Raw genomic sequence first — 25,077 nt, 5'->3', positions numbered from 1 at the left:
GTGTATATGTGCTATATATGGCCTGTAGCACACCTGCTGCAGGAAATACGGTTTGTGGCTAAATATTCCCAGGGATACTGAATTAAATTGAGCAGATTTCCAGCCATGAAACTCTTCAGAATATTTAGTGTTGAATTCTTGACCGAATGTAATCAGCTGGGATGTGATGATCAGTACTGTGCTGTCCGTTGTTGTGCTACCATGACTTAACAAGATGTGTTCCTCCTCTGCCTTTTTCTTTTCACCCTTTGTTTTCTTTCTTTGTTCTTCTCTTCCCCCCCTCTCTTGGAGCACCGAAAGGAGTAACCTATCGAGCTTTTGCTGGAGGATGTTATAAATGAAAATTTAGTACCCATTCCATCGCCTTTGTAACCTGGGCGAAGTGATGTGTGCGTGGTAGGGCATCCTCAGGGAGGGCTTCTAGGCTTGGTGGGACTTCACACACCTCCAGAGAGCTTCCACCTTGATCTGCTCTTGTTTCAAGCAACATTTATCACCTACTCTCCACCTAGGTGTTTTGTAGTTGGAAATACTTGGCCTTTTTATTCATAAATGCCAGTATAAAGCTCAAATCATTTCTTGCCCTGGTTTCTTTATCAAGGTATAAATGATGTCTTTGCAGTTGCAGCTAACACAGTTCCTTAAATACACCTCATTGCCCCAGCTTCCTGCTTCAGGAAATGTATCATTGAACTGGTCTCACAATGCCTCCCCCCAGTTAAAGCAGCACCATGGGGATTCTCACGCTCCTCCTCTTCCGTGAGAGGATCTCCATCGTGATCCGGTGTCTGGAATGGCAGTCTTCTCACTGGGTGGGGAATGAGGAAATAGCTTGTAAACAACAAGTACGAGGTCTCTTACTAGAGGTCTGGGTGGAAATACCCTGAGCAGCCTTGCAGAGCAGGCAGCTGTAGTCCCTGAGCAAACTGGAGCGAGGGGAAGCCCCAGGCTAGGAAAAGTGTAAAGAGAAGTGAATTCAGAGGATACAGAGCAGTTAAAGGGCAGCAGAAGCACTCAGGTGCTCTTCAGTCAAGGTGCCTACCAAAGAGCTGCCCAAAGTTTTCCAGGCTCAGGGGTTTTTTGATGTCATTTCTCAATTTAAGAAACTACAGTCACTGAGGAAAAGAATGTAACATGAGTAAAGTAAGAGTAAAGTAAAACTAATTCTCTATTTCCTGGTACTGGCCTTTAGGTATCCGGTTTTCTTTTACTAATTGTAGTTTGTTTCATAGGAATTTGCTACTATAACTTGTATGTCTGGTTTAAAGCATTTTTCAGGCCAAACGTAACTTAGGAGTAAAGGTGGAGTAAAGGTTTTTAGGTTTTTAGGAGTAAAGGTTTTGTTCCAGCATGATTTAAATTAATGGGGAAAAAAAAAGAAAAGCAGTGAGCAGCAGTGTTGTATTGCTGTGTGATTGTACCCAGAGTGTAGTTGCAACATCATCCTGGAAGGTGTTAACTTTGTGGCTTGTCAAGCGGTTGCGTGGCGTTGTTGTTACCTCTGATGGCCTTGCAAAGCCTTGTGAGCACACACATCACTTAACCAGTTACAAAGAGAGATAAAGGAATCTATAAATTTTGCATTTACAAGGTCCTGCACCGAAGGCATTGTAAGTTACTCTTTCTGGGCACCGCAGGTTCCAGCAGCACCGATGTTAAAGAAAACCGCAACGTGGACAACGTGCCCCCCAAGGACGGCGGCGGGCAAGGCGCCGGGGAGGGGACGCAGCTCTCCAACGGGGGCGGCAGCAGCAGCAGAAAGCGCCCTTTGGAGGAGGGCAACAATGGCCACTCCAAATTCCGCCCCAAGAAGAGGAAGAAAACCCCCGGCCCTGTTCTGCCAAAGAATGCTTTGATGCAGCTCAACGAGATTAAGCCTGGTTTACAGTACAAGCTCCTCTCCCAGACGGGGCCGGTGCATGCCCCCATGTTCGTGATGGCGGTCGAAGTCAACGGGCAGGTGTTCGAAGGGTCTGGCCCCACGAAAAAGAAAGCCAAGCTCCACGCTGCTGAGAAGGCTCTGCGCTCCTTCGTCCAGTTCCCCAACGCCTCGGAAGCCCACCTGGCCATGGGCAGGACTCTGTCGGTCAACACCGACTTCACCTCCGACCAGGCGGACTTCCCCGACACCCTGTTCAACGGGTTCGAGACGCCGGTCCCGTCCGACGCTTCCTTCTACCTGGGGTCCAACGGGGACGGGGCCTTCAGCTCCGCTGGGGACTACGGTCTGCCCTCCTCCGGCGTCGCCAGCAGCCTCTCCCAGTCGCCCCTGCCCACCCCGTCGCCCTACCCCGCCGCCAGCGGGAAGAACCCCGTCATGATCCTCAACGAGCTGCGGCCGGGGCTGAAGTACGAGTTCCTCTCGGAGAGCGGGGAGAGCCACGCCAAGAACTTTGTCATGGCCGTGGCGGTGGACGGACAGACTTTCGAAGGCTCGGGGAGGAACAAAAAGCTGGCCAAGGCTCGGGCTGCTCAGTCGGCCCTGGCATCCTTGTTTAACATGCAGCTGGACCAGACCCCATCGCGACAGCCCATTCCCAGCGAGGGGCTCCAGTTACACCTGCCACAGGTGAGAGGTCCTTTGGATTTTGTTGACGTCTTTGGGTCATGACCAGGAGGAGCCCAATTGTGTGTTGAGCCAGCTCAAGCAGCGTTTCTGCTGTTTATTCTGCCTCCATGGCTGTGTGTGCATATCTGTGTGTGTTTCTATGTATGAATTTTGCTCTTGCAGCTCAGAAGGGGATGGGATCCTGGGCTACATCAGCAGAGGGGTGGCAGCAGGGACTGAGGGATTGTCCCTCTCTGCTCTGCCCTCGGGAGGCCCCAGCTAGAGTCCTGTGTCCAGAGCTGGGGCCCCAGTACAAGAAAGATGTGGGACTGTTGGAGAGGGTTCAGAGGAGCCACGAAGATGATTAAAGGGCTGGAGCACCTCCCCTGCGGAGAGAGTCTGAGGGAGCTGGGCTTGTTGAGTCTGGAGAAGGCTGCAGGGGGACCTCATTGCAGCCTTCCAGTCCCTGAAGGGAGCAGAGAAACAGGAGGGGAATCAGCTTGTTAAAGGGCAGAGACTGGCAGGACAAAGGGGATGGATTAAAGCTAAAGGAAGGAAGGTTTAGATTAGATACTTGAGAAGGTTTAGATTAGATACTTGTTCTTGACAGAGAGAGTGGTGAGGGGCTGGAACAGGCTGCCCAGAGAGGGGGTGGATGCCCTGTCCTTGCGGGTGTTCAGGGCCAGGTTGGATGGGGTCCTGAGCAATCTTGTGTATCTCCAGGCCTGGTGGTTGGTGGACCTGCCTGTGGCAGGGGGGTTGTAGCTCTGTGATCCCTTCCAACCCAGGCCAGTCTGTGATTGTATGATGAGGTGATTTATCCACTTACAATTTCCGACAGTTGCACAAACTCTTTGGATCCTGTGCTTTGGAGAGGAGGTTTTGTTGCTGATGCCTTCAGCCTTGATCACATCGTGTAAGAGAGCACCAAACCCAGTGCAGTGCCAACTTGGATTATGGTTTATGCTGAGGAGAGGCCAAATCCTGTCTTGCTCATCTCAGGCAGCAAGATCTGGAGGGAGTTGAAGTCAGAGTTAGTGCTTTCAGTGAGGTTGGGATTTGATACAACAGTTTTTAGAAGAGAAGGAAATCGCTCGCTCCTGCAAACCCTGATTGTTGGCATGAGCTGAGCTGAACAGTGGAAGTCAAGGACAGGTTAAGTGAGGCTGATGCAGTCACCACATATTCCCAGGGTCTGAATGAACAGCGCGCTGGCAGAGTGCGTGCCCAGGGCGTGTGGTTAAACAGCTCCTGACTAAAGGAGCTCTAATCAAATTAGTTAATAAGCTTATGTAAGTTACTTAGGCAAGAAGTAAATCTGGATGAGAACCACAGAAAGCTTTGGGTTGGAAGAGACCTCAAAGATCACCTAGTGCCAACCCCCCTGACATGGGCAGGGACACCCTCCACTAGCCCAGGGTGCCCGAAGCCTCATCCAACCCCGCCTTGAACACCTCCAGTGATGGGGCCTCTCTGGGCAGCCTGTGCCAGGGCCTCCCCACCCTCACAGTAAAGAATTTCTTCCCAACATGTAATCTAACCCTGCCCTCTGTCAGCCTGAAGCCATTGCCCCGTGTCCTGTCCCTGCACTCCCTGGTGAACAGCCCCTCTCCCACGTCCCTGTAGGACCCCTTTAAGTATTGGGATGCCATCAGGAGGTCTCCCCCGAAGCAGCCTTCTCTTCTCCAGGCTAAACCCAGCTCTCCCAGCCTGTCCTCATAGGAGAGGGGCTCCAGCCCCCTGACCATCTCTGTGGCCTTCTCTGGACTCTCTCCAGCAGCTCCATGTCTTTCCTGTCCTGGGGACCTCTGAGCTGGATGCATCACAGAGGAGGGTTGCCATGAGAGTGGAGCAGAGGGGCAGCATCCCCTGCCTTGATGTGAAAATGGTTTAAATCAAATAACAAACTGGGAAAAGCATCGAGCACACCAGGCAGAGATCACAAATTTAGAGTAACTGGAATGGAGTAATTGTTGGGTGTTTTTAATGAAGCAGAATCCTCCCTTACTCTTTGCTTGTGTCTTTCCCCAGTCCAACTGCGGCCGTGACTGTTTGACTACCCTCTTCCTGCTGTGGCTTTTGTCTCCTTTTAATGATACTATGTGCCTGTCTAAATTCAAAGTGAGACATTATTTTGAGAATTTCAAGGCTTGGACCTTGTCTGTCTCGAAACCATCAGTTCAGATAGAATCACAGAATCACAGACTGGTCTGGGTTGGAAGGGACCCCAAGGATCACAGAGCTCCAACCCCCTGCCACAGGCAGGGCCACCAACCTCCAGGCCTGGAGCTACACAAGGCTGCACAGGGCCCCATCCAGCCTGGCCTTGAACAAACCCAAGAAGGCGTGGGGTTGAGTTGATACTGTGGGGTGGAAGCAGATGGGGTGACTCTCGTTACGATGTTGTATCCTCTCCGAATGCATGGACAGTACACATAAGTTCCTATATGCTCTCTTCATGTTGCAATGTTAGTCACAGAATCACAGAGTCACAAGGTTGGAAAAGACCTTTAAGATCATCAAGTCCAACCATTCCCCTCCTAAGCTAAACCATGTCCTTGAGCACCTCATCTACCCTTTTTTAAACACATCCAGGGAAGGTGACTCAGCCCCTCCCTGGGCAGCCTGTGCCAGGCCCCAGCATGGCTTAATGTCTTCTCCATTTTCCAATCCAGAGTCACACTGTTTCAGGTAGCCACAGGTTGTTCAGTAGATCCGGTGTTTTCAGGCTGATTTGCTGCTGTGCTCTGAAAACTGGATTTGACCCCACTCCCCAAAAAGCTTTCACTGTCAGAATCTATGTTTTATTAGTTCTTGAATCATTAAAAGGGTGAAAGTTGGAAAGGGAAGAGGGAAGTGGGAAAGAGCACAAGGTGAGCCAGGAAAATGGGGTTGCTCTAGGAGACAAAATGTTTTAGGACATGGAGGTCCTGGAGCATGTCCAGAGAAGGGCAACCAGGCTGGGGAAGGGGCTGGAGGGAAAATCCTATGAGGAGCAGCTGAGGGAGCTGGGGGTGTTCAGCCTGGAGAAGAGGAGGCTGAGGGGAGACCTTATCACCACCTACACTGACCTGCCAGGAGGGTGCAGAGAGGTGGGTGATGGTCTCTTCAGCCGGGGGACAGGAGGTGGGACAAGGGGAAATGGGCTCAAGCTGTGCCAGGGCAGGGTCAGCTCAGCTGTGAGGGAAAAGTTCTTCCCTGAAAGAGTTATCAGGGCCTGGCACAGGCTGCCAGGGAGGGGGCTGAGTCCCCGCCCCTAGGTGTGTTTAACAGGTGGGGAGATGAGGTGCTCAGGGGTCTGTTTTAGCTTGGGATGGGAATGGTTTGACTTGATCTTAAATGTCTTTTCCAACCTTGTGATTCTGTGAAAAGTTGTGCCATATGCCACCTTTCACAGCCCCTTTCCTCTGAGGGACTTGGGTGTCTGCTGGGCAGTGCTGGGTTCCTCTCACCTCCCTGCCTTGGCCAGGTTTTGGTTGAGGGCTTTTAATCATGATTATCTGCCAAATTGTTGGGGTTCCATCAAGGCCTGTTACCTCTTGGTGATTCTGCTCTGGTGCCTATTAATGATTAATAAGGGATTTAAGCATTTGTGATGTTTTCAGGCCCTGCTTTTGTTATCTTCCTTTCTTTTTTTTTTGGTTCATTTTTTACAGTGGGTCTGCTCAGGATGTGTAAAGATGTTAAATGTGGAGATAATCCTCTAGCAGGTGAAGCTGCAGACATTGGAGTGTTACAGGAATGACGTAAATGAGAAGAGTTTGTTATAACCCATAGGCCAAATCAAAACTGGAAATAAAGGGTGGGAAAAAGTGGAAGCTAGAAACACACCAGAGGAGGAGAAAATCCAAATTCCAGGTGCTCAGTGGAAATAAGAAAAGCACAGTGCCAGTGAAGATGTTGGGATTGACTCCTGGGCAGCAGGTTCAAACCTGCCTGCAGCTGGTGTGTGTGTTTGTGGTGAGAAAAAGCAATCGAGCAGTAAGAGAGGAATCATAGGATCACAGAATCACAGGGGTTGGAGGGGACCCCAGAGCCCATTGGGTCCAACCCCCTGCCAAAGCAGCTCCCTAGGACAGGTCACACAGGTCGGTGTCCAGACGGGGCTGGAATATCTCCAGAGAAGGAGACTCCACACCCCCTTGGGCAGCCTGTCCCAGGGCTCCCTCACCCTCACTGGGTAAAAGTTCTTCCCCATGCTGGTGTGGAACTTCCTATGATCAAACTTGCATCCATTGCCCCTTGTCCTGTCCCCACAGACCACTGAAAAGGGGCTGGCCATTTCCCCCTGCATCCCATACTACAGATATTGATAAACATTAATAAGGTCCCTCCTTAGTCTTCTTTCCTCCAGGCTGAACAGCCCCAGCTCACTCAGCCTTTCCTCACAGGGGAGATGCTCCAGGCCCTTAACCACCTCCATAGCCTCCTCTGGACTCTCTCCAGGAGATACCTCTCTTTCTTATCCCAGGGAGCCCAGAACTGGACACAATACTCCAGGTGGGGCCTGACCAGGGCAGAGCAGAGGGAGAATCCCCTCCTGTGAGCTGCTGGCCACACTCCTCTTGATGCCCCCCAGGATCCCATTTGCCTTGTTGGACCCTGGGGCACACTGCTGGCCCTCTCAGGCTGCTCTTCTCCAGCCTGAGCAAAGGGTGTATTGATAGCAGTACTTCCCCAGCACATGCCCTTAACCTCCAGCAGTTTGTGTCTCAAGGATTTTCTCAGCCAAAACTGGTGTCTTTCCATCTAAGAGTTCCTGAGGGATTGTTTTCTCCCATGAATTTCAACCCTTTCTTGAACCTGTGTCATCTCGTAGCCTCCCCAGCGCCCTGTAGCCGGGAGTTCCGCTGTTTCAGCACAGAGTGCAGGAGGAAGAGTCTTATCTTGCATGGGTTGTATGCGCAGCTGGCATCTTGGTGTGCCTTAGGGCACGTGGTGGTGGCTTTCAGTAAGTCTGCTGGTCCAGACTGCCAGTGCTACTGGTGGAAGTGGCTTCCATTGGAAGGTAGGAACCTGCTGGGGGAGGTATCCTCTTTAGACCACCTGTGGCCTCTGTTAGGAAGACCTTCAGAGAAGCTTGGGAAAGCTGTTTCCCAGATTCCATCAAGCTATTGACTTAAAAAGATAGCTGATTAGTCAGGGGGTGCCAACAGGTCGGGATGGGAGACTGGGAATTGTGAATATTGAAGCTTAAAAATAGAGTCAGGTGGGACCTGGGCTCTTGTGAGAGAAACCAGCTTGAGCTGCACAAATAAGGAGCTTAGCTCCCGGTGAAAGAAACTTTTAAAGATCCACTAGAGGGAATACTTCTTATCCTTCCCCTATTTGTGCTGCAGATGGAATTTATCCTTTGTAAAATGGAATTTATCACTGGGGACAGGCATGGAAACCAAGCCTTGAGCAGGAGGAATGGAGAGAGAACCTGGTACTGCAAGGGCTGCTTGTACCTGAGGTGCTATCTTAGTCCTGGGTCAGCCTGGGGAAGGGGGAACCTGTGGAAAGAACTATTCCAATGCAGGAAAGCTAAAAAATGGGATGTTTAAAATGATGGGAGGTCTGGAAATGCAGCTTCTGTAGGGGCACTGGAGGCCTCTGGGCAGTTTGTTGCAATAGACATCTTGGAATGAGAACGTGACAAGTTGAAACCCAGCAGAGAGGTAACACTGAGTGTGTGTGGGAATGGTTGCTGTGGAGTCGGCAGGAAGGTACAAGGTACATAAGCAGGGAGACCTCCTTTTGCCAGGTAGCTGGTCCTTTCAATATATAAGGGAAGCTTTGGAGCACTGGAAAATAATTAGCCTGGTGTATTAGCGTGGAGGTGTTGGCACCTTCTCTGAATTGTGTGTGCTGGTCACTCTGAGGAGAGATAACGGACCTGGTTGGCCTTGATTTTACCTGCTGTGGGCACTGGCACTGTTCTTCAGCTCATGAAGTTCACATAAGCCCTGAACTGTGAAGGTAAGGTGGAATAAAGCTGAGGAAGAACGTTGGTACTTGAGCAGGATCATCAGAGATCACATCAGAGATCCCACCTCTCTCATTAGAGATCCCACCTCTCTCATCAGAGATCCCATCTCTCTCATTGGAGATCCCATCAGAGATCCCATCTCTCTCCTCAGAGATCCCAGCTGAACCTGGGTCAGTTCCCCAGCGGGTGCTGGGTGCTGTTGGCCCGCACGGTGCCCCTGCTCCATCACAGACATGCCTTGGGCTCCCAGCACTTGGATGCTCATCAGAACTCACCTGGGGCTCCCTGCAGCCTGCCAGGGTCTTCCAGACAGACCTCAACTTCACCAGCTTCAGCATCTTTCAAGCCCTGGGTGGTCAGGGGGTTCTGCTGCAGCATCCCTGCGAGGTGTGTGTTACCAGAAGCAGGCTGTGTAGGAAGGACACCCACAGTAGCTGGGAGCTGGTGTGCTGTAACAAGCACACTGTCAGCTATTTGAGGTCTTTCCTTTTTGGAATAACTCAACTTTGAATGATGATCTCGTGCAGGAGCGAGGGGAGAGAGAACCCCCGTGGCAGGTGTTGGGGTGCTCACTGGGGAGGTGAGGCACGAGTTCAGTTGCTGTTCCAATTAATATTTATACATGTGAGAGGGAGAATAGTCAGAAGGAGAAGTGAGAGATCCCTCCCAGTCCCACCTGTGGCCTGGGCTTGCTATGGAGACAGCTTTGAGTCCCTGGGTTTGAGATGAGGACAGCAGGGACGTCACTTGAGGTCAGTGAGTCTCGTTCCCAGCACTGCAGGGGTCTGTTTTGTTCCCCCCCCCCCCGTGCTCTTAGTGCCACTGTTAATGTAACTGACTGCCTGGGGAAGAGGATGAGTATTCTTCATCGGGTGAGGATGCTGACAAAGGTTCAAATCCTTAACAGCTCAGTGTGTACTCCCTGGGAGTGTTTGTTCCCACCAGCACCCAATCTTGTGCAACGTGGGTATGGAATTGGATCAACTGATCTTTAATATAGCTGCCTGCTTCCTGGCAGCGACTTCCCCCTCCACCCCCTGCCCCTTTCTCCTACAGTTCCTCCTTCATCCTTTGCATCTCTAGCAGTAGTTTGGTCTCTCTTGAGTTCTGCTCTGTCCTTCTTATCAGCCCTCCTGGTGCCTGGCTTGGTGTTCACTCTGGGGGTTTGAGGCTTCCTTGCCAGCAGCTTAGTTCCAGCCCCAGTCCCATCCTGCTCTGCCAGCTTAAATTTCCCCAGAGGGAAACCCTGTTCTCTCTTGTACACCAGCCCCACATTTCCTGCTGAGAAGGACCTGGGGTTTCTGGTGGGTGAGAAACTTCCCATGAGCCAGCAGTGTGCTCTTGCAGCTCAGAAGGGTGATGGGATCCTGGGCTCCATCAGGAGAGGGGTGACAGCAGGGACAGGGAGGGGATTGTCCCTCTCTGCTCTGCCCTCGGGAGGCCTCAGCTGGAGTCCTGTGTCCAGAGCTGGGGCCCCAATACAAGAAAGATGTAGAACTGTTGGAGAGGATTCAGAGGAGCCACAGAGATGATCAGAGGGCTGGAGCACCTCCCCTACGAAGAGAGGCTGAGGGAGCTGGGCTTGTTGAGCCTGGAGAAGAGAAGGCTGCAGAGGGACCTCATTGCAGCCTTCCAGTCCCTGAAGGGAGCAGAGAAACAGGAGGGGAATCAGCTTGTTAAAAGGGTAGATAATGGCAGAACAAGGTGGATGGAGTGAAGCTAAAGGAAGGAAGGTTTAAATTATATATTAGGGGGAAGCTTTTTCCAGAGAGAGTGGTGAGGTACTGGAACAGGCTGCCCAGAGAGGGGATGGGTGCCCCATCCCTGGGGGTGTTCAAGGCCAGGTTGGATGTGGCCCTGGGCAACCTTGTGTAGCTCCAGGCCTGGAGGTTGGTGGCCCTGCCTGTGGCAGGGGGTTGGAGCTCTGTGATCCTTGGGGTCCCTTCCAACTCAGACCAGTCTGTGATTCTATGATTCTATGACAGCAGTGGGGAATCGGGCTGGCAGGCTTCAAACCCTCTTTTCTTTTCCTTTGGACCCTGGCAGTCTGTGTTTGGAACTGTGTTTAGGAGTTCATAACATTTTGGGTGGGTGCCCCCAAGCTCTGCTGGTCATCAGTGCAGGGGTTGCCTTGAGCCCTTGAGTGATGATCTTCTTCTATCAGAGAGCCCAAAGACAGTTTGTAAGCAGAAGATTCTCAGCCACAAGCATCCTTTTGGGCCTGATGTCGGTGCTCATGTGTGTGCTCAGCACCATGTGGTATGCTTTTGGGTATCTAAGACACCTGCCTGGTGCTGGCAGGTCCTTGTGTGTCAACCTGTGGGCCAGGCAGAACATCTCAGGTCCTGCTGGATGCCAACTCACAGAAGAGGAGATCATACTCTTTACACCTGGCACTCCAGGGGAGGGACCTGAGCTCTTTTCTGGGTTTGTCTGCTGCTCCTCCTCCCTGTGCTGTTGGGGCATGAGCAGGGATGGGCTGCCCTGCCTCTCCTGCCAGCCTTGTGTCCTGGGTTCAGCTGGGATGGAGTCAATTTTCTGTGTAGCAGCTGGTGTGGTGCCATGCTTGGTGCTGATGACATGCAGATGCCCTTAGTGGCTGCCAAGCAGGCAAGGACTTTTCAGCTTCTCATGCTAACGAGAAGGTGAGGGGCACCCAGGGAGCTGGGGGGGAACACAGCCAGGCCATGCCATGGAACACCTGGCTTGCCTTTCCCAGCCACTCCTTTGGGAACAGCCAGCCATCCCAGCAATGCTGTCGCAGAGGTTGCCCCGGGTTTCAGTTTCTTTTCAGGTGAAAAGCCAAGAATTTCATCTTGACTCATCTCTTCTGGCTGTTCCAGCTCCAGCTGCCTTAAACACTGCAGGTGAGATCAGCTGCAACGTGAAGCCCAACTGTCCCTCAGCAGGATCAGGACTGGTTGTTTGAAATTTTCCTTAAAATGAGAATTGAACAGCCCTTCCAGTCAGGCCAGGGTGACCCTGATGGCAAGATACAGCAGTGACCCTCACTGCTCAGGCTTTCCTGCAGGGGCAAGAGAGCCCCTTCCTGCTCTTATAGATTATTTTGGGTTATATGTTGAGATTTTAGATCTGAAATTTGTATGTGTCTTGTAAAAATAAGAAATAGAAAGAGTTTGAGCAGTACTGAAAGGGGATTTGTTCTGATTTATGTAACAGAGAATGAATTTGATAGTTATAAAAGGTTTCTGTATTGGTGTGAGGAGCCCGGGGTTTGCATCATGGTCCTCTGGTCAGGGCTGGTGTCCAGGATACTGAAATCATGGAATCACAGACTGGTCTGGGTTGGAAGGGACCCCAAGGATCACAGAGCTCCAACCCCCTGCCACAGGCAGGGCCACCAACCTCCAGGCCTGAACACCTCCAAGGATGGGGCACCCACCCCCACTCTGGGCAGCCTGTTCCAGTCCCACACCACTCTGTCTGGAAAGAGCTTCCCCCTAATATCCAATTTAAACCTTCCCTCCTTTAGCTTTAATCCATCCCCCTTGTCCTGCCAGTCTCTGCCCTTTAACAAGCTGATTCCCCTCCTGTTTCTCTGCTCCCTTCAGGGACTGGAAGGCTGCAATGAGGTCCCCCTGCAGCCTTCTCTTCTCCAGGCTGAACAAGCCCAGCTCCCTCACCCTCTCTTTGTAGGGGAGGTGCTCCAGCCCTCTGATCATTTTCATGGCTCCTCTGAACCCTCTCCAACAGTTCTAAATGGTGTGTTCTGAGGGTTGAGCAGGAGAGCAGAGGCTTAGCTGTCTACCCAGTTGTTCTCCTACGCCGCAGATATTCACAATGCTGGTGAGCATGAGGTGCTTTGATGCTTGGCTTAGGGCTGTCTGACCCTGTTTGGACAGACATGGAGCACACAGGGCGCTTCTTCTACTCCCAAAGACCTGAGAGTGTCCGGTGTGTCTGAAAACCATCCCTCCTGCTGATGCCTCAGTGTCCACTCATCTCATTCACTGCACTGGTTTGTTTAAGAGCTCAAATCAACCAGAATGTTGAGATCCTGTGGTTTAATTTCCTCACCTGTGCTTCTGTGTGATCCTACAGGTTTTAGCTGACGCTGTTGCACGCTTGGTTGTAGATAAATTCAGTGATTTGACAGAAAACTTCACGTCTCCACATGCAAGGAGAAAAGTCCTGGCTGGAATCGTCATGACAACAGGTAAAGAGAGGAAATTCAGAATAACTCTTCTATCTGCTTGGGTGGGAGAGCTCTGTTTGCAGGCTAATCCAGCTTTTTTTGCAGTCAAGTGCTGTTGAAATAGATTTTTCATTATTAAATCATCAAGGTGCACTAAATACAGCAATTAATTCTTGGCTAAGGATAATTATAGGATATTTAGACCTGCAGGTAGCTCTGTTTCCACAGCGTTCCTGTCTTCTGCTTGATTGAGGCATGTGAGGGTCGTGGTCTCCAAACAGGGACCCCTTTTAAAATGGACAAGGCAACAGTAAATGGAACAGAAGTGTCGACATGTTGGTCACACTGGTGGCAGTCTGGGGTTTGGGCTTGTTGTGTGAGAGCTCACGCTTGCTTCTGAGGTTTTCCACTTGAAGTTGTCCTTGCTGGGTTTTATTCGTTGTGCTTTGGCTCCTGGTCGTTCTAGGAGAAGCAGCTGAAGAAAGCACCCTGGGGTTTGGCAGCTGGGTACAAAGGGTGATGGTGTCGTGGTTGTCTGGTTGGTGGCATGAGTCCTGGGCTCTGCCACATCACCTGAACCAGTGAAGCTCCACGTCCACGCTGCTGCCGAGCTTTCCTCAGGCAAAGGTTTATCTTGGTGTCTCAAACCCATCTGAAACCTGGATGGGACATTTGTTTTGGGCCTGTTGTAAACATCCCCAGTGGGGAAGCACGAGCCAACTGGAGATGGGTGATGAATGTACAGGCAGGTCTCTCCCCAGTGTCCATGCAGCATGTGCCCTGGGCTCTTCTCTTGGCCCTTTTGGCTGCGTAGCAGCTTCCCATGGTGGTTTGGGCAACACCAGCCCTTCTACTGGGGGGATGTTCAGAGGGTCCTGCTCCTCCAAAGCGGGTGTTTCCTTGCCAAGATCACAGAGTCACAGACTCACAAGGTTGGAAAAGCCCTTTAGGCTCATTCCTGTCCTGTGCTGACCCATCTCCCTGAGCACCTCATCTCCCCGTCCGTTAAACACACCCAGGGGCGGGGACTCAGCCCCTCCCTGGGCAGCCTGTGCCAGGCCCTGACAGCTCTTTCAGGGAAGAACTTTTCCCTCACAGCTGAGCTGACCCTGCCCTGGCACAGCTTGAGCCCATTTCCCCTTGTCCCATCTCCTGTCCCCTGGCTGAAGAGACCATCGCCCACCTCTCTGCACCCTCCCTTCAGGTAGTTGTAGGTGGTAGATCTGAGGGTACTTGTTTGGGTAGATGACAACCCCGTGCTCTGGGAATGGGGGATGTGACAAAGGGACAGCGTGGCCCAAACTCTGTCACAAGACATCGACAGTGGGCTGACCCTGGCCAGCAAACACCCACCTGGGCTTGCTGGCTTGCTGCCCTCTCTGGGGGCACAGGAGGAAGACAGAAGAATGGCAAGAAGACTTGTGGGTGGATGAACACAGTAACCTCAAACATCCTCTGTTCTCTTCCCCAAGCTCTCATTGATGAGCATGAATCTTACAGAGGGGGATATTGACGTGGCTTGGCTGTCCTGGCTGTGCTTCCTCCCAGGTTCATGCCCTCCCCAGCCTTTGGAAGGTTGGGAGAGAAAGCCTTGACACTCCTCCAGCAACCAAAAATCTTGGTCTGGTACCCACAGCATTCCAGCCTCAAATGCAAAGCACCATGAGGAACATGCTGTGGGTTTACTGGATATATTTTGTAATATTTAACAGGCTTTCATTTTAATTACAGTCCTGTGTCCACAGTTCCCAGAAGAGCCACGTGACCAAGGAATTAAGTCTTAGTTAATGTGTGCATACATTAAAAATAGCTGTATCCAGAATTAGAAACCCTCTTTGCCTGGATACGTGTCTGGGGATTAGATGGGATCAGGTGACCCCATTGTGCAGCCTTGTGCTGTGGAATGAAGGATCTTCCATGGGCTACACCTCCTGCCATGGGCCTGAGCAGGCTGTGAGCTCAGGCTCAGGTTTTTAAGGCCACGTATTTCATCAGGAGTGAGAGCTCAAGTAGCCCATTTCTCAGTCACCTTGCTTATCCCTAGCCTCACCCCTGTGTATAAGCCCTGCCATCGGGTGCTTGTGGCAGTACCCTCAGCTCTGGGTGCTCAGAGTGCACTGGAAGTGGGTTTCCCACTTTCAGTGGGAAATGTAAATGACTTACCTTTCCCTGAGGTAACTGTTCTGTGGGAGGAAGACAGCAGAAGGCCTTGGGCAGAACTCGGTGAGGCCTTGAGAGCCTCAGAGGAATTGGACTGGGTTGTTGGGCCTTTTTTTTGCTGCTTTGCTAGAGGGATGTGACATTTTGACCTGTCTTTTTGAATTCTTCACTCAGCAGACCTTTCTTAGCTGTGTGTGGGATAAAGATCACAGAATCACAGAATCACAGGGGTTGGAAGGGACCCCCAGAGCCCATTGGATCCAACCCCCTGCCAAAGCTGCTCCCTAGGACAGGTCACACAGGGAGGTGTCCAGACGGGGCTGGAATATCTCCAGAGAAGGAGACTCCACACCCCCTGGGCAGCCTGTCCCAGGGCTCCCTCACCCTCACTGGGTAAAAGTTCTTCCCCAGATTGGTGTGGAACTCCCTGTGCTCCAACTTGAGGCCATCACCCCTTGTCCTCTCCCCACAGACACTGAGAAGAGGCTGGCCATTTCCCTTGTGTCCCACCCTTCAGATGTTGATAAACATTGATCAAATTCCCTCTCAGGCTTCTTTCCTCCAGGCTGAACAGCCCCAGCTCACTCAGCCTTTCTTCACAGGGGAGATGTTCCAGGCCCGTAACCATCTCCGTAGCCTCCTCTGGACTCTCTCCAGGAGATCCCTGTCTGTTTTATCCCAGGGAGCCCAGAACTGGACACAATACTCCAGGTGGGGCCTGACCAGGGTAGAGCAGAGGGGGAGGATCCCCTCCTGTGACCTGCTGGCCACACTCCTCTTGATGCCCCCCAGGATCCCATTGGCTCTTTCAGCCCCCAGGGCACACTGCTGGCTCATGGCCACCCTGTCACCCACCAGGACCCCCAGGTCCTTCTCCACAGAGCTGCTCTCCAGGAGGTCACCTCCAGCTTGTACTGATTCCAGTGGTTTTTCCTTCCCAGGGGCAAGACTCTCCACTTGCTTTTATTAAACCTCTCTTGCTTTCTCCCTGCCCAGATCTCCAGCCTGTCCAGGTCTCTCTGGATGGTAGCATAGTGTTCCTCAGCTGAGCGAAGCTTCTGCTTGAAATAAAACAGTGCTTCGTTAAGAAAAGAGAAAGGAGACACCCAGCAGCGCCTTTGGGTTCTCACTTGCTTCGTTATCTGGGATTTTAATTGCTCCTTCCTCCTGCAATCCTGTCCTGCAGGCACAGATGTGAAGGATGCCCTGGTAATCAGCGTTTCCACGGGGACCAAGTGCATCAACGGAGAATACATGAGCGACCGCGGGCTGGCGCTGAACGATTGCCACGCCGAGATCATCGCGCGCCGCTGCCTGCTCAAGTTTCTCTACACACAACTGGAGCTCTACTTAAGGTAAGCTGGAGAGACAGAGGGAAGTGGTGCCTTGGAAAGCTGGGATCAGAACTCAGTAGCCTTGGTGGCTATGAAGCAGGTGTCCTTTCTTGCAGCGCTGGGCACACAGGGGATCGATCGCTGCTCCCAGTGTGTGCCCCCATTAAAGCCAAAGTTCTCATGGTTATACAGATTAACTCTACAGATTCATTATATTTCTAAGAAAAGGCAGGGTTATGCAAATTATTTCCAGGAAGTCATTTACATTGACTCCTCACAGATAGAGCATGCTCAGTGACACTCAGGGGGTCTTCATAGAATAACAGACTGGTCTGGGTTGGAAGGGACTCCAAGGATCAGAGACCTCCAACCACCTGCCACAGGCAAGGCCACCAACGTCCAGGCCTGGAGCTACACAAGGTTGCCCAGGGCCCCAGCCAACCTGGCCTTGTCTTCTGGTGGTCTTCAGGGATGAAGGCTGGTTATCTTCCTCTCTCTCAGCACCTGCTCTTTATGGGTTTCTCCATAGCTACCAAAACACATTCCTGAGCTCAAAACCCCATTCCTGCACAAACTAGTTAGGAACCCCTTTTAACTGTAAACAAGATATACTCTGTCTGTTAATTGGTCATTGGTCTCATTAGTTATGACTCCCCTATCTCCACTTTCTTTAGCTTCAAGGCTGTTGCACTGTTCTGGCTCAGTTTTGTAGCCGCTCTCACGAAGCAGCCCACACGGTTACAGCCAGATTCTACTGAAATCCAAAACAAATCTATTCTCAAAATACACAAATTAAAGTCATATTAATTATCTCAAGCTACATCTACATCAATCTATTCAGCGTTATTACATTTCACTGAATCAGAAGCCCAGTTGATCCCAGTGCACTGGGAAGGCGTCTGTAAGACATCTACCCCATGGGAGGCACCCAGCCTGTGGTGTTAGGATCTTTCATTTACAACTCAGGCCCTTTGCCCTAAGGTGAACAATCCATGGATTCTGTTAGGTGTCAGTTCTGAGAGGGGAGGGAGGAGAAATATCAGGGAATCCTTCTGTGACCTGTGAACATGGAAATCAAAATCATCTCGAGTGGGCTAAAGGGTTGTGGTGTTCCGTTGGCTGTGGAGTGCCCAACAGCTCTGGGGATGTCAGGGCTCTCTGGTTCGGGGCTCAATGGTCTTTTAATTGTTGTTGGTTGCAGTTACTGTTAAATCACAGAATCATGGAATGCCTTGGGTTGGCAGGGACCTCTGAATGGCATCTAGTCCCACCCCCTGCAGTGAGCTGGGACATCTTCATTAGACCAGGTCGCTCAGAGCCCCATCAAGCCTGAGCTTGGATGTCTTAAGGGATGAGGCCCCCCCCACCTCTCTGGGCAACCTGTGCCAGTTTCTCACCACCCTCAGATGGAAGAACTTCTTCCTAATATCCAACCGAAATCTCCCCTTTTCTACTTTCAAACCCTTAGCCCTCACCCTATCGCTCCATGCCCTCGGGAACAGTTCTACCCCAGCTTCCTACAGGCACCTTTCAGGGACTGGAAGGCCCCTATAAGGTCTGTCCCTAGAGTCTTCTCTTCTCCAGGCTGAAACAGCCCAACTCTCTCAGCCTGGCTTCACAGGAGAGGGGCTCCAGCCCGTTGATCATTTTTGTGGCCTCCTCTGGACACCCTCCAACAGGTCCATGTCCTTCTTGTGCTGAGGGCTTCAGAGGTGGACACAGCGCTGCAGGTGAGGTCTCACCAGAGCAGAGCAGAGGGGCAGAGTCCCCCATCAATCTGCTGGCCACACTCCTTGTGTGTGGATGGGGTTGGCCTTCTGGGCTGCAGGTGCACATTGGTGCCTCACATCCAGCTTCTCACCCACGAGTCCCCCCAAGTCCTTTTCCTCAGGGCTGCTTCCAGCCCATCATCTCCTGCCCTGTATGGATAACGGGGATTATCCCCACACAGGTGCAGGACCCTGCACTTGGCTTTGATGAATCTGGGTACACCTGGGCCCACTTCTTAGGCCTGTCCAGGTCCCTCTGGATGGCAGCTCATCCCTCCAGCACTTTAACCTCACCACTCAGCTTGCTGTCATCAGCTTTACACTTTATACATCAGGTTTATACTACAGAATCTTCTGTGTTTGGTTTTAATGCCTGTGAAGACTACCAGCTCCCAGTTCCTCCCGTGCTCCTGCCAGTTTTGACCCCACCTTTGTTCTCCATTTCAGCAATAAAGAAGATCAGCAGAAATCCATCTTCATCAGGTCGGAGCGAGGCGGGTTCAGGCTGAAGGAGAATGTGCAGTTCCACCTCTACATCAGCACATCTCCCTGCGGCGACGCTCGGATCTTCTCACCCCATGAGGCGGCACAAGAGGGTACGACAGCAGCAACCCCCAGCACCCACAGGGGGTCGGGGTGTTCTTTGAGCATGGTTAAAATGTAGGTGTCTTCTTTCCTTTCAGTGTAGCTGTGTGTTAGACAGAGGTCTCTTAAAAACACCCTTAAATCTGAACTCTTGAAGAGGCTGAGTGCCAGCCAAGAGGAGCCAGTGAGTCACCCAGTGTTTCTCTGGAACTAACCAGGGCCGTTGCTGTGCTTCCATCTTCTAATGGTGGTTGTCTGCCCTCCCCGTTCCCAGCCTGTCTCTTAGCTTCCTTCTAACACCGTAACACACAGAAAGGAACTGAGGAACCCCACGCTGTGTCCTGCTCCTTCCTGGAGAGCTTGGTTTGGTGGTGAGCGTGGTGGAGAAGACGGTGCTCATGAGAGACGGCTGCTGCTGGAGCTGATTTGCAAGGAGCAACAGGAATTGTTACCCTGGGCCGAGACTTACACAGGAGAATCCCTCTCATCACAGACTCACAGAACTGTAGGGGTCAGAAGGGACCTCCAGAGCCCATTGGGTTCAACCCCCTGCCAAAGCAGCTCCCTAGGACAGGTCACACAGGTCGGCATCCAGACGGGGCTGGAATATCTCCAGAGAAGGAGACTCCACACCCCCTCGGGCAGCCTGTCCCAGGGCTCCCTCACCCTCACCAGGAAGTTCTTCCCCAGTTTGGTGTGGAACTTCCTGTGCTCCAACTTCAGGCCATCACCCCTTGTCCTCTCCCCACAGACACTGAGAAGAGGCTGGCTATTTCCCCCTGTGTCCCACCCTTCAGATATTGATAACCATTGATCAGATCCCCTCTCAGGCTTCTTTTCTCCAGGCTGAACAGCCTCAGCTCACTCAGCCTTTCCTCACAGGGGAGATGCTCCAGGCCCTTAATCATCTCCGTTGCCTCCTCTGGACTCTCTCCAGGAGATCCCTGGCTTTTTTATCCCAGGGAGCCCAGAACTGGCCAGAACTGAATCAGCTCTGCTTCCTGTCTGTGGAACCCTTGGAGAATGTTTCTCAGCTGATTGTGAGTGAGATTTCTTTTGTCATTTAGATCAAGGGGACAGGCATCCGAACCGCAAAGCACGAGGCCAGCTACGGACAAAGATAGAGTCTGGGGAAGGGACCATCCCCGTGCGCTCCACCACCACTATCCAGACGTGGGACGGCGTCTTGCAAGGAGAAAGGCTGCTCACCATGTCCTGCAGCGACAAGATAGCGAGGTGAGGCCCTGAGTGCTTGGCTTCTGTGCTGTGCTTTTCCCTTGCTGGGTGAGAAAGGGGTGTGTGGTGGTGGTGCCAGGCTATGGCTTGGCTTATTCCACTGCTGAGCCGTGAGCTGGGGGTGGCTGTCAGGGATACAGCTGTGATGCTTCACCTGCTGTTGGTGTCAGAGCTGCTGCTGGCTTTGGGTGAGACCATCATCTGTCATTCCAGCTGCTCCAAGTCATGACAGCTTTATTTTGTGTTCATTTTGCTGGGAAATAGGAGAGGAATGCTCCCCCCACACCGAGTAGTGTAGTGTTAGGAAACCAGCACAATAAATATAGTGTTTGTTAGATTTGAGTAACGACCTCTGATGGCATACCTCATCCCTGGCAGGGCTCAGGGCTGGGTTGGATGGGGCTTTGGGCACCATGGGCCAGTGTAGGGCACCCCCCATGGCAGGGGTGGCACTTGGAGGGGGCTCTGAGCACCCTTTCCACCAAACTAATCTGGGGTCCTGTGATACATATGTTTTTCCATAGGTAGATTTAGAATATAAATCAGCTGATAGGCACTTTGAATTTTTCACTTTAAATTTAGTTTAATTCTAGCTTAAAAATTTTTCCTGTTAAAGAAATCTGCTTCCCTAACTAGTGCTTTTCTTTCTATTTTATTTGATTCCTCTTTTGTTGTCCCTTTTGATTAAGATTTTTCTTTTGTTCAAAACCATAAAAGGACAAATTATTTGCCCCCCAAGCCCCAAAATAGCATCAGTGTTTCTAAGGGGCATCAGGAGTAGGGGAGGGCTGCAGCGTGGTGTTTGAAATGAGCCTCTCTGTGTGTATTCTCTGTGTTCTTTGCACAACAGATGAGAAGCACTGAGTTCTTCAGCTGATGCTGGTTTTAGTTATTTGTTGATTAAAACACCTCTGGGGGTTTGTCCAGTCACAGCCAGGCTGATTCCAACTGGACCAGGTGGTTAAAGTAGGAGCTGTTCTTGTGAATTGCACACCCCAAACCTGGGGTGCTGTCAGGCAGAGAAGGACCTGGGGGTGTTGGGTGGCTGCAGGCTGAACACGAGCCAGCAGTGTGCCCAGGCGGACAGGAAGGCCAGTGGCATCCTGGCTTGTGTCAGCAATAGTGTGGCCAGTAGGTCTGGGGAGGGGATTGTGCCTCTGTACTGGGCACTGGTGAGGCTGCACCTCGAGTGCTGGGTCCAGTTCTGGGCTCCTCACCATAAGAAGGACATGGAGGTCCTGGAGCGAGTCCAGAGAAGGGCAGCCAGCCTGGGGAAGGGGGTGGAGGGAAAATCCTCTGAGGAGCGGCTGAGGGAGCTGGGGGTGTTCAGCCTGGAGAAGAGGAGGCTGAGGGGAGACCTTCTCACCACCTACACTGACCTGCCAGGAGGGTGCAGAGAGATGGGCAATGGTCTCTTCAGCCAGGGGACAGGAGGTAGGACAAGGGGAAATGGGCTCAAGCTGTGCCAGGGCAGGGTCAGCTCAGCTGTGAGGGAAAAGTTCTTCCCTGGCAGAGTTGTCAGGGCCTGGCACAGGCTGCCCAGGGAGGGGCTGAGTCCCCACCCCTAGGTGTGTTTAACAGACGGAGAGATGAGGTGCTCAGGGATATGGGTCAGCACAGGACAGGGACAGTTGGACTCCATGATCTTAAAGGGCTTTTCCATCCATGTGACTCTGTGATTCTGGGACATTAATAGCCATGCATTTGTTTTAAATGGATCCTAACCTTGTCCCCTGGTACTTTGTATTTTTGTCATTCTCTTTTTGATGTATATTTCCACCTACACTCATTTTAAGGGGTTTTTGGGGCTTCAAATAATCCCGTAACTTCCTGTGAAACATTCCCATCGTGGCTGATGTCTTGCTGAGAAGAAATAAGTTCTTTGTTGTCCTTCATCCCATTTCATTGCTGGGAAGGCTGCAGGAACTAAGAAGTTTTTAACGTTAGGTTGAGTTGTTAAAGGGGATGGCATTGGTGCTCTTCTACTCTAAAGAAGGGGAAATGCTATTCCTGGCAGTCTTTCATGGGAAAGAAGGTCACAACGCACATACCAGCCTCGTTCTGTGCTTACTCAGCGTGGGGGATCCAAATGGCAGTTCATAACTCAACCTTGCTCTGCGGAGAAGGACCTGGGGGTCCTGGTGGGTGACAGGGTGGCCATGAGCCAGCAGTGTGCCCTGGGGGCTGAGAGAGCCAATGGGATCCTGGGGGCATCAAGAGGAGTGTGGCCAGCAGGTCACAGGAGGTGATCCTCCCCCTCTGCTCTGCCCTGGTCAAGCCCCACCTGGAGTATTGTGTCCAGGTCTGGGTTCCCTGGTATAAAAATGCCAGGGACCTCCTGGAGAGAGTCCAAAGGAGGCTGCAGAGATGATTATGGGCCTGGAGCATCTCCCCTGTGAGAAAAGGCTGAGTGAGCTGGGGCTGTTCAGCCTGGAGAAAAGAAGACTAAGGGGGGACCTTATTAATGTTTATCAATATCTGAACTATGGGATGCAGGGGACATGGCCAGCCCCTTCTCAGTGCTTTGTGGGGACAGGACAAGGGGTGATGGCCTCAAGTTGGAGCACAGGAAGTTCCACACCAATCTGGGGAAGAACTTCTTCCTGGTGAGGGTGAGGGAGCCCTGGGACAGGCTGCCCGAGGGGGTGTGGAGTCTCCTTCTCTGGAGATATTCCAGCCCCGTCTGGACACCGACCTGTGTGACCTGTCCTAGGGAGCTGCTTTGGCAGGGGGTTGGACCCAATGGGCTCTGGGGATCCCTTCCAACCCCTGTGATTCTGTGACTGTGTGATTCTTTCTCTTTATTTCCCCAATGGCTTTTTCTCTTCTTGACCTGGTTTTCTGATGAAGTTGCACAAACATCTGGAAACCCCATGCATGCTCACCAAAGGCTGCCTCTTCTGCAGCTGTGTCCATGCCCATACAGCTGGTTTTGGGTTTCAGGGCTGTTTCCAAGCAGAAAGCTCTGTGACAGGGCTGGTGTGGCTTCTCAACAGCCACAGAGAGAGCTATTCCTCTCACCGTAAATAATAAGATCACTGACTCACTGACTGATCAGGGCTGGCAGGGAGATCCCCCAATCCCACCTTCCCGCCTCGAGCAGGCTGGACAGGACAGCGCCCAGGATCACAGGATCTCAATGTCCCCAGAGATGGAGACTCCCCAACCTCTCTGGGCAGCCTGGCCCAGGGCTCTGCCACCCTCCCAGCAAAGAAGTTCCTCCTCAGGGTTAGGTGGGACTTCCTATAGTTCAGTTTATGCCCACGACCTCTTGTCCTGTCCCTGGGCAGCACTGAACACAGACTGACCCGTCCTCCTGAGCCCACCCCTCAAGGATTTATCAGCATTGATAACATTCCCCCCTCAGTCTTCTCCAGGCTGCAAAGTCCCGAGTGCCTCAGCCTCTCTGTGTAACAGAGATCACAGAATCACAGACCAGTATGGGTCGGAAGGGACCCCAAGGATCATACAGTTTCAACCCCCTGCCACAGGTAGGGCCACCAACCTTCAGAGATGTTCTGGTCCCCTCAGCATCTCCATAGCCCTAGATGTTTGTGAGAAGTGCTCCTGGCAAAGACCACGGACTTCTTGTCCTTTCTGATTTATATATAGTGTGGGCTGCTGACAGGGCCCCTTGCTGTGAGAGGAGCCCTGGCTGTGCTCCATGCAAAGATTCTGTGTGCTGTGGCCTGTGGAAGGCAGAGGCTGGCTGTGGGGCTCAGGGAATCTCTTCAAGATACAGAGGAGAAACTGGAGTGCGGTTAGCTGACAGCAGTCAGCTCTGCCACCCCCTTCTGAGGAGAGGAAAGCCCAGCTAGATGGGTGTCAAGCAGATTGTGACCTGTCTGGGGTGGCTCTGAGTTGGAGATATATCCCTGCCCATGGATGAGGAACTGCAGTAACCGTGGTTGCCAAGACAGGCAACCTCTTGTCACCCAAGATGCAAGCAGTGAAGGCACCACAGGGCATCCCAGGGGTGCTGCCAACCTCAAACATGTTGTGGTGGCTGATCACAGCTGTCTTGGAAACCAGGAAGGTGTGGGAGCAACCAGGGGCACACCTATGGCAAATGCAAGCAGCATGTGTGCAGAGCTGGTGGGAGCGCCTGGCTCTGCGGCTTAGGCACCTCCGTGGTAAGGAGCAAAGTGCCACTGTCTTGGCTTCACAGTGTCATGGGGAGCTCTTGGTTCATACAATCCTAGAACCACTGGGCTGGAAGGGACCTTAAAGATCATCCAGTCCCACCCCCTGCCGTGAGCAGGGACACCTCTCACCAGCCCCATTCTTGGACACCTCCAGGGAGGGGGCAGCCACCACTTCCCTGGGTGCCCTGTGCCAGGGCCTCACCACCCTCAGAGTGAGGAATTCCTTCCTAACATCCACTCTAAATCTACCTCCTGCCAATTAAAAACCATTCCCCCTTGTCCTGTCACCCCAGGCCCTTCTAAACAGTCCCTCCCCGGCTTCCCTGTAGCCCCTTCAGCTCCCTAGGACAGGTCACACAGGTTGGCATCCAGACAGGGCTGGAATATCTCCAGAGAAGGAGACTCCACACCCCCTGGGCAGCCTGTCCCAGGGCTCCCTCACCCTCACCGGGAAGTTCTTCCTCAGATTGGTGTGGAACTCCCTGTGCTCCAACTTGAGGCCATTGCCCTTGTCCTGTCCCCACAGACACTGAGAAGAGGCTGGACATTTGTCCAGGCACTCACAAGACACACTGGGTTTACGCTTGGCTGAGAGAAGCGTCTCAGCTCTTGCCAGCAGCCAGTTTGAATGCTGGATGGAGGGTGTCTTCTTGCCCACTCGGATGGTCTCCCCCTCAGCTCATCTCCTGCCTGCTCGGTTGACTTAGGTGCTGTGGTAATACCACTGGTGTGATACAGCATTCCTGTGTGTGCTCACACTCCTGCTTTAGGAGCACACAGCTCCACTCTGCTCTCTCTGCTTTGCAGAAGCTTCCTCAGGTGCCCAGGCTCCTCCTCTCCTTTTAATCCAAAGAAGTTTGGTGAGAGGAACTTCAGCTTTCCTTTTCATGCCAGAGAAGGTCGCCAGGTGTGGGAGGAGGTGGCGAGACATGAGCCCTGGAAAAAGATGCTGAGGATTGAAGTGAGGGAAAGGTTTTATTTAGGGAGCTTTGCCAGAGGAATGCTGTGGCCTTTCCTGAAATGTCCATCTGTCACTCAAGTACTGTTTGTGGAGCGTAAAACGTGGTGTGCCTCACTGAAGGGAGCTTGGTTGGGTGTCTGCATGTTTTGGGTAGGCCCCATTTGCTATGCTTGGCCTTGAATCCCTTCCAGATGTTCCTTCTGTAATGCAGC

At 52.1% G+C, this 25,077-nt stretch overlaps 1 protein-coding gene across 1 annotated transcript in view; it reads left to right on the top strand.

The window, feature by feature from the left end:
- Positions 1-25,077, top strand: part of ADARB1 (adenosine deaminase RNA specific B1) — a 41,659-nt gene that overhangs the window by 4,106 nt on the left and 12,476 nt on the right. Inside the window, exons 2-6 of the mRNA XM_084264787.1 lie at positions 1,638-2,569; positions 12,582-12,696; positions 16,022-16,190; positions 18,386-18,534; positions 19,591-19,759. Of these exons, the coding sequence (XP_084120913.1) occupies positions 1,638-2,569; positions 12,582-12,696; positions 16,022-16,190; positions 18,386-18,534; positions 19,591-19,759 (1,534 nt within the window). The remainder of the gene's footprint in view (positions 1-1,637; positions 2,570-12,581; positions 12,697-16,021; positions 16,191-18,385; positions 18,535-19,590; positions 19,760-25,077) is intronic.

Source organism: Gallinula chloropus (assembly GCF_964237585.1).
Source record: "Gallinula chloropus genome assembly, chromosome: 5".
Taxonomy (NCBI): Eukaryota; Metazoa; Chordata; class Aves; order Gruiformes; family Rallidae; genus Gallinula; species Gallinula chloropus.
The sequence above is the reverse complement of the archived record's forward strand: the minus strand, read 5'-3'. Positions and strand labels throughout refer to the sequence as shown.